Genomic DNA, 9,130 nt, shown 5'->3' with positions numbered 1-9,130 from the left:
ATTACAACACTGGAGCCCAAGTTAACTGTTTGTGAGGGTAGAATAGCGCAACCGACTGAGAACATTTTAACTAATATTCAAAAGTAGTTGGAAGATCAAGTATGAACTGCTGTGGACACTAATTGAATGCTAATGAGGCCATTTTTCAGATGAACAAAAAGTGACAAGGCATTATCTGCTATGTCATTCATATGATTTGTGATGACAAGCTTATTAACTATTAATATGAATGTACCCCTGCATAATGAGGTCTTTATTACAAGGAGAAAATGTGTCTCTTAATTAGCAGCAGGAGGAGACTTTATTATTATTTTTAAAAGCAAGTCCCAACCTGGTATAATGAGAGTGGCGGGTTGGTTTGGGGCATGTTCCACCGATCAACAATTTAGAGTCTTCAATGATCCTGATGTGCATGTTTCTGGAATTTGCAAGGAACTGATAAAAATAAAAATAAATACAAAATTTGCAAACACGGGTAGAAAAAGTGCACAACAATTAAGGCCAAAGCTGAGATTCAAACCATGAACTTCAGAACAGTGAAGCAGATGTGCCCACCACTATTCCATTCCATTCCATTTCATTTTATAAATAGTCCAACCAGACTCACGGCCGCTACAACTCTCTGGCCATCCCATCTAACATTGAGATCAATTATGCATGAGGTGATGTGCAAATGCAAAGGCTTTTCATCAAACTGAATGATGTACAGTATATAATGACATATGGTATTAATCATTGCATAATTCATGTTAAGAATAAAAATATAAAAGCCTTCACTTTAAGTGCACGGAGGTTGAACTCAATAATCAGCCCACAAGCTGCATCAAATGCTCCATTAGGACTTAAGAGAGACAATCTAAACTGTTCGTTTCAGTGACTGAGGTAGACTGAAGCTGCAGGTAAACGGATGTGCACGTGCTTTAAGCGGTTGGAAAATGTATGGCATGCAAATGCAGCATACAGTGCATCAACGTGATAGTCTTTTTTTTTTTCTAAAAATCAGGTACTATACTAAGAAGCACTCAATAACAGCGATCACGCTGTAATCTTACATCGTTTTCCAACTGTTGTGGGTCATGTGTTGCAAAAAAGAGGAAGTGAGGCCTGCAGCTTCAGGGATGTAACCTCAGAGAACCTGAAGGGAGTCATTGTTGCTCGAGATACTGAATAAAATGACAAAAAAAAACAAGCTGACCTCTGTCTAAGGATAGCAAATATGAAAAAAAAAAAGCTAAGCAGGAACAACTGTGAATCTACAGTCAGGGATGCCGCCAGCGATATGGGGCCTGGCGAAAAAAAAATCATCTTGAAGCCCTACCACTACAACACCGCAAAGTGAAAATATTTTCTTCTCATGGCCCTTAGAATTGTCAAGCCTGGATCTAAACTCTTCCTGAAACATACACCACGGTGTTTCTCTTGCAAATGTTCTTTCAAGGGGAGTACATGTCCACACTTGTCTGCAGCAGACTGAAACGCAGAGAGACTTCCATCGTTCCACACACGGATGTATAATTGCACCTCCTTCGCACAAAAGCAACACAACAAGGAGCCGAACTCAAGATTGCCTGCAGTTCTAAACATCGACATCCTCCTTTGAATGTAGAAAGGGCGCTTTTTGCACTTTGAACAAAACGGGACCGGTTCTAAAAACCTCGCCTCAGTGGAAAAATCCCCCAAGCTCACAAGAGCGGAGGCATACATATTTGGAGAACGCTGGGCTGAGGTCACAATCTGAATATAAGTACATCTGCTGCAGTGTGGGAGTCAAGCAGTTGTTATGATGAGGGTGAAAAATAGTAAAACAATATCACATTCTCATCTTTGCCATATTATAGGAAAAATTTAACGCGAATGTAAAATGGGATTATACCACGTCATTGTGGGGCAAAATTTCTATCAGTGTACTAATAAAGGAGGGCAATTGATGTGCCCATTTGTGAAGCAACATCCCAGCCGCATGTCACATTGCACACATAGAGAGTCACACACTGTGCCTGCCTGCCCTCGAGCAGTTGGCACTCTGGTGTCATCACAGGCGCTCAGCTGTTCCAGTGGCGGGCCGCTGACTGGACCCGCAGCAGCTGGGATTGCAGCAAGTCCCGCCCGCATATCAGAAGTGCACGGGAGGATTGGAATATTAGATCTAAATTGGAATGTAATCAATTCCAGGATTGGCGTGAATTTATATATTGCAAACACATTTTCGCCATAGTGGTTATGACTTTCGTCTTGTCCAATCAGAGGTCAACCTTTTTGCATGCCCCGATACATTTTTTCAACTTAACCTAAATAATTGTTATTTTAGCATATATGTATTCATTTATCTAAAAAGCGTCAGAACGTGCCATACAATCAGATAATGACTGCTTCAGTCAAAAATAAATATAAAGTAATACCAAGTTATCCCTAAAGAGGTGGGTGAGCTGGTCGAAACAGAGTGTAATGCTAAAATGAAATGTTAACACCGTGCTCTGTTATTATTGATGAAAAGGGCTGCCATTCATAATTAACGAGCACCCTATTTCCATATAACTTAGATCAGCAGTGTGTGCAATAGCGTCCCATCTTCTCCAACTTAAACCATTATGGGCCCTGGCATTAACATTTTATTACCTGTGCATGTTTAACAGAAATATCTTGCGAGTCTTGCTGCATCCTGAGGTTGTAGTGGCCAAGGCAAGGAAATGGTACTATTGAATGTCTCCGCCTTGAAGCGCAAAGAAACAACAAATATTTCTGAAGAATAATGAAAGAAATAGAGAACCTACAACTATGCTGGGTATACTCACATAAGATGGTTTTCTTTTCATGGGCGCATAGGTGTCGTTTGGACTGTACACTCTGGTCCTCCCCCCACACCCCACACACATGTCATTGCATGCAAACATGAAGGGTTCCTCCGGCCGACTTTGCAGGTGATGTATTCTCACTACTGGAAAGTTGGTCCAGATTGAGTCCATCCTGTTTTGAGTTTGGGACCATTAATCTGTACAACCAGGGGCAATTTCAGGACTCTGGATAGTCCAGTCCTGTAGGCACATTTATTTATGTGTGAGTGAAATCTACAGGATGCATACGTCTACATCTTGTTGCTATGGTGATTATGGTGGCGATTGCTATGGTGATTATGGTGGCGAATGGGTCGCTCACAACTTGTTTCTGTGGTCTTTTGGCGCCACCTGTCGGCTGCAGTGACGCATTTAGGCGTTGCTGCATGAAGCCATCCCGCCACGGTTTTGTTTCTCCACGATCCATCATGGCGATGCACGCTAAGGCTACCCCGCCGCAGATCCCGGACACCCGCCGGGAGCTTGCCGAACTGGTGAAGAGGAAACAAGAGCTTGCAGTATGTTTATGTTATGAAGAAAAAAGTGGCTTTACAATTCTTAACGCGCGGAGTGCCGCCTACCGAAAAACTCAAATTATAACATTTCAGCCAGGGTGTTTATTGCTAGCGTAAGCCTTGCTAAATGCTAGGCTAATAACGGCTACATGCTTCGCGCCGATTCCTGAGCTAAATTTAAGCCTCATTTTGGTCGTTTAACGAAGTGATTCATATATAAAGTAACACGTTGTTTTATTAAACCCACACACATTGTAAAACGCTTGAATACGCTCAATTTGTCCGCACCAGTTTAATCTTGCGGTGTAGGCTAACCAGCTAGCAGCTACACCGGGATCCGTGTTAGTGTCATATTCTCGCGTGATTTCATGACGTCATCAACCCTGGACGTATACATTTCAAACACAAAGCAGGCGTTTTGGTTTAAATTGCAGTCGGCATTTAACATAATGAAATACTGTATATAAATATGTATATGAAATGTGCATAATGAAATTCTGTTGTGTTCTACAATAATAATAAAAAAATGATACTTTATTCAATCATATAAGGGAAATTTAGCAGCATTCTTCATACAAATACACATTCATATTTATTATGAAGAAACAGCCATAAGGTGAAAACAAAATAGTAAAAACAGGAAAAAGTTTTACACTTCTCACTGCTCCGGCATACAACACACACCTGCTCAAGAATGTCAAACAATTCTAAGTTGTTTTTTTTTTTTTAATGATGTCGTAGGAGACGCTTGTGAATTTAGAACGACAAATTTACGCTTTTGAAGGCAGTTACCTTGAAGACACTCAGATGTATGGCAACATCATCAGAGGATGGGACAGATACCTTACCAACCAAAAGTGAGTACATGCAGGCGCAAAGGCTGTATTTGTGTTTTCATTAGCTTAGACATTATTAATCGGGAGCATGGTTCTTACAGGAATTCTAATAGCAAAACTGATAGAAGAAATCGAAAATTCAAGGAGGCAGAGCGTCTGTTCAGCAAGTCATCAGTCACATCCGTCGCAGTAAGTCCCTGTTGCTCTACATTGCCAATTTTATGAAAGCACTTACGTTTAGTTAATAGTTCAGTTTTTTTTTTTTAATCAACAGGCGGTGTGTGCACTAGGCGGGATACCAGATCACCTGAATGAAAAACGTGAGTGAAGAGACATGCGCCTTAAAGCTGGGATGCCACATTATAAGCATGCTGAGGTCTGCGTTCTCTCGTCAGGTGAGGCGGGCAGCGGCACAGAAAGCGACGCCTCTCCGGACCTCCAGAACCAAGAGAACGAACCCAGCCAGGAGGACACGGAGGACGTAGACTCTACCTTGCAGGACTTGAAGCCCCAAAAAGCTGCCTCTTCCTCTTCATCTGGTAGCCATCACGGAAGCCATAAGAAGAGGAAGAACAAAAACAGGCACAGGTAAACACAAATAATTTGAATTGGTGCACATTCTATATGCCTTGTCAATTTCATGGAAGAGAGCATAACATGGCAGAAAATACTCCAGGTAGGATCACCAAATGAACAAAGCAAGATTCCTCTTGTTTTTGTTAGCATTAGCTTCTATACTAAAACCTTCATTCTTGCTGCATTCAAAACAGACAGAGCAAAATATTTTCTTTTGAAATAGTAAAACACAAATAAATAATTTCTGGTGCTCCTAAGGAGTGAAATCAGGATCACACTACTTACCCGATGGTGGCGGTAATGCACCATTAAATTGTTTGCCAACTGTCTGACCGATAGAAAACGACGAAGATTTATGGTGCAATACCAAGAGTGACCTGTGAGAGGCGGCACTGTCACTGGCAAATACAACGTAAGAGTAGTAAGAGGCCAGGGAACGTTTACTGTTTGTTTAATTCAGTGTTTTAGTATGATTAAATTTTTTTTAAAGTTACCAAAAAAAAATTCTTGCTCTCACTATATTAACACTGAAGCGACGTATGTCCGTCTGTGGACTATTGTGTCGATGTTTCGGGTTCAGGCTGCGGGTGGTGAACTAACTAACAGCTGCTGATCTTTTCCTTCCCCTGTTGGAATGCTGACTCCTCCCCCTTGCCCCCCCCAGCCCTTCTGCCATGTTTGATTATGACTTTGAGTAAGTCCTGAATTTTACTTCCTGCTCCTGTGATCTGCACATCCTGTCTGCTCATAAGCGCATCCTGAGCTTGTCTCTTCTCTGTGTCGAATTGAAGCCTGCTAGTTGTGGATTTGTGCCGCATGACTTTGAATGATTCTCAGCATCCATCACTCCTCATGGCTTGTTACTGGGCTGGCGTCACATCTTTTCTGATAGTTCATGCCGCGTGCGCTTGTTGAAAGCAGTGCTGTTGTTGTAAGATGATGGCCTGGCTGCAAAATAAAGAGCAATCTCAAAGTTTAGCGCTTTTTTTTTTTTTTTGGTTAATGGTTTGGTTTTTACGCTCCCTCATGGTACACTAGTGGCGCCGCTTTTTGTCATTGATCTCAGAAGTGAACCTCATATATAATAAACCTGATCTGTCTTTGTCCATGCAGGTTCGACATGAAAGTGAACAAGAAACCGAGAGCCGTAAGTCCAATTTCTCAAAAAAAAAACAAAAAAAAAAACCTAATAAATCTGTTTTTTTCTGCCTTTTTTAATTTGATTGTTTTAATTTCCTCCGCCCTTATGCAGGAATATTCCACCTGAGAAAGACAAGTGCAAGATGTGGACCCACAAGAGAAATTAAAGACTTTGTGAACTTCATATGCCCCCCCCCTTTCAGTTGTTATATTTCAGCTGTGATGCGTGCACTGCGCTCAAAACATTCCCCAGCTTCCAAGCGTCCTGCATGTTACTCCACACCAGCTAGTAACATTTTGTATAGTGTTAAAAAAAAAGACTACCGTAGTTTCGCAGTCATAAGGCGCACTTAAAAGTCCCAAATCTTCCCCTAAACTAACACAGCGCCTTGTAAGGCGACTGCGCTCATTATATGGACAAAGTATCACTCGCGACCATCAACCCTTTTACTCATTGGGCTGTTCGGAGTGCATGTTAGCACACCCTGCTGGACAAAGTGTGAGTCATCTATGCTTCAAAGTGACCATGACTCTACATTATGTGACTATGGTGTTTGGGTGATGGTGTGGGAGAAAGCTGGACAAAAGGGCAGCTGTCCACAATGTTGTAGTCTGTCTTATCATTTATGTTATTGCAAGCAAGAAACGTCCCAGGTTTAGACAACAGACAAAAAGCCCAAAGCATAACAGCACATCTCTCTAAACAGCCATGTGATTTGGCTGAGTCTGAGTGGCTCCCAAGAAGCCATTGCTATATCATTTTGTGTTATTTTTATTTCTTTTTGGTATATTGATGGCATGAGAGATACATGTTTTGTGTTAATCTTATTTCTTTTTTTTTTGAAACCGTGACTCTTAAAGGAGTGTGGTGACCAGTAAAGTCCCTCCCCTGACGTAGTCTTGTAGACTATTGCCATGATACCTATTATTGGTTAGAGTCATTGTTAATGATAACGATTGTCAATGGTATCATGGCAACTGTCTTTGAAATGTGGCGATTGCTTATGGTATTGAGGCAAAGTGAATTGCGATGGGCTGAGTCAGCGCGAGCAGCCGAGCTATTGCTATGCTAAAAGCAGCTGAGCTAGCGCCTTGTAAGGCGGCGCGCCCAGTGTGTGCTTCAAAGACAGAAATAGCACCCTCAACAGGTGTTGCGCCCTTTGAGGCAGCGCGTCCTATGACTGCAAAAATACGGTATTTATTTTGTCGGCAATGGACATACGGTATTTATTTTGTCGGCAATGAACATATTTTTCTTTTTTTTTTTTCTTTTCTTTTTTGGGCCACTTTGTTGTGAATTCCCTCTGATTATCTGTCTTTTTATTTCATGATGTTTTTCAAGAAAATAATAAAATACCAGTTGGTATTTTGTATATATATTTTTTTTTATTCAAATGTGTCAAATATATCAATGAAGCGTAATGGTGTCAAATCGAGAAGTGACACAATCCAAAGGAACAGTTTAATAACACATGTTGGCTTTATTTAATTATAACCTGTGTGGTTTTTTTAAACAAACCTTAAAATTGGATTTTGATTTAAGATTACAAATTTTTTCCCAACTGCCTGAGGGAAAATATGACTAATCTTGTCAAATAATGACTATTTGTTTCTCATTAATTATACTTTTATTAGTTTCAGTTTGTGTGTATATATATATATATATATATATATATATTTTTTTTTTTTTTTGTCCATAAGTGTAGCGTACGCAAAATGCTCAAAACCACACTACAAACTGTTACTTGACCGACAAGCCCAAACCAAAAGCCTGGTGTAATACCAAGACTGACCTTTGAGAGGCAGCATTGTGCCACAGGGCATAAAAGATAGGCTAACGCCTTACGTGCTAACTACGAATTCCATAAATAAAAAAAAATCAATTAATGACAAAAATGCAACACAAAACAGGCAACTCTGCCGATTCTGAAGGCATGTACTGTATAAAACAGAGTAGACTGCTGGTAATAAAGTTTCACAATTTCATGGAACAAATATTACAAATTTGGTTATTGGTCATGGATAAAGGCTTACCACAGGAAAGGTACATAATATTTCTTAATGCATAGCAGTAACATTCCAAATACACCCCTAATCTTTAACGAGACAGAAGTAGCACATCTGCATGACTAAGAAGCTGGAAACTGTCAGAAAGAATTTAAAAGCTATGCTGGCAGACGCAGTGATGGATAAACTGTGAAGTCTCCAAAATAAATTTCATGAAGCGCCACTGCCTTTCCATTCTAGAGTCTCGTTTCATTTGGCTTACCGGTTTAAGTAATTTTCCTACACGGGAGAAACGAGCCCTTCAAACTTTTAATTTTAGGGGCCAGAAACTTTAGACTGTTTAAGTTACTGAGGCGATTAGCACGGAGATGGTCTGAAAATCTTTAGCCGTGTTGGAGACACCTCTTCTCACACTATAATTATGGTTTGTCTGTGGAGAAATTCTGTCACAGTTATACATAGCATGTTGTGCAACATACAGTCATAGTTGAGGTCAGAAAGAAGGGCAGTTTCAGAAATGGGCGTGGTCCAAACAAGGACACTGGAAAGTGGGGGAAAATGGCAATTGTTTATGCTTTGATGGTTTGAGCTCTGCAGTGAGCAAGGTTGGGATTTTAATCAGATAATTAGATGCCAAAGCCAATAATGATACGGTTTCACATTTTAATAAACTGTAACCTGACGACGGAGTATTTTATTGTGGCAAATGTAATTTAGCTGACCAAAAAAACAGTTTTCAGTTTGATACACAAGTCGCTGCTGAATTTTTATTAGGAAGGAAGACAGTAAGTTATGAAGAGATTAAGTAAATCTATGACCAGGGTCCAATAAATTGCAATAAACCTTTTGACCGTTTTTATTGGATCAATAAATGAGTTTCATTTAGACAAACATAATGCTTTGCCGCCAACTTGTGGCATCTATAAACAAAAACAAAAAAAAACATGGCACAGCTGTTGCTTTAGTCATTTTTTATTCAGATGTAACAATTTGTAAAATTCCTCCAAAGCTCAAACTTTTCAAATTAAGCAAATTCAAAGAAAAAAAAATCAATTCATAACTTTTTTTATTGGGCCATTGGCCAGTTCGAACCATACTGAAACCGATTCATTGGTCAAAATATATTTACGTATATTAGGGGTTTGCAACTCACAAATAAAAGATGATTCGACGCGACTCAAGGGTGCATTTTTAACAATTTGATTCAGTTTGGGTAAATCCGATC

General features: G+C 40.1%; 1 protein-coding gene across 2 annotated transcripts; it reads left to right on the top strand.

Moving 5' to 3' along the window:
• Positions 1–3,188: 3,188 nt before the first annotated feature.
• On the top strand, positions 3,189–7,202 carry LOC148320861 (chromatin modification-related protein MEAF6). Of its 2 annotated transcripts, XM_088319067.1 has the most exons (8): positions 3,189–3,349; positions 4,088–4,203; positions 4,284–4,371; positions 4,457–4,502; positions 4,578–4,770; positions 5,423–5,452; positions 5,872–5,905; positions 6,011–7,202. In XM_088319067.1, exons 1-8 carry the CDS (start codon positions 3,218–3,220, stop codon positions 6,023–6,025), a joined length of 654 nt encoding a protein of 217 aa, XP_088175193.1. In that variant the 5' UTR covers positions 3,189–3,217; the 3' UTR covers positions 6,026–7,202. The 2 variants fall into 2 exon arrangements, with proteins under 2 accessions (XP_088175193.1, XP_088175194.1); XM_088319068.1 differs by lacking the exon at positions 5,423–5,452.
• The last annotated feature ends 1,928 nt before the right edge of the window (positions 7,203–9,130 follow it).

The sequence above is a fragment of the Idiotropiscis lumnitzeri genome, chromosome 16, assembly GCF_059441095.1.
Source record: "Idiotropiscis lumnitzeri isolate Australia: NSW breed Sydney's pygmy pipehorse chromosome 16, RoL_Ilum_1.0, whole genome shotgun sequence".
Classification (NCBI taxonomy): Eukaryota; Metazoa; Chordata; class Actinopteri; order Syngnathiformes; family Syngnathidae; genus Idiotropiscis; species Idiotropiscis lumnitzeri.
Note: the sequence above shows the minus strand (reverse complement) of the source record. Positions and strands in the feature narration are given on the sequence as shown.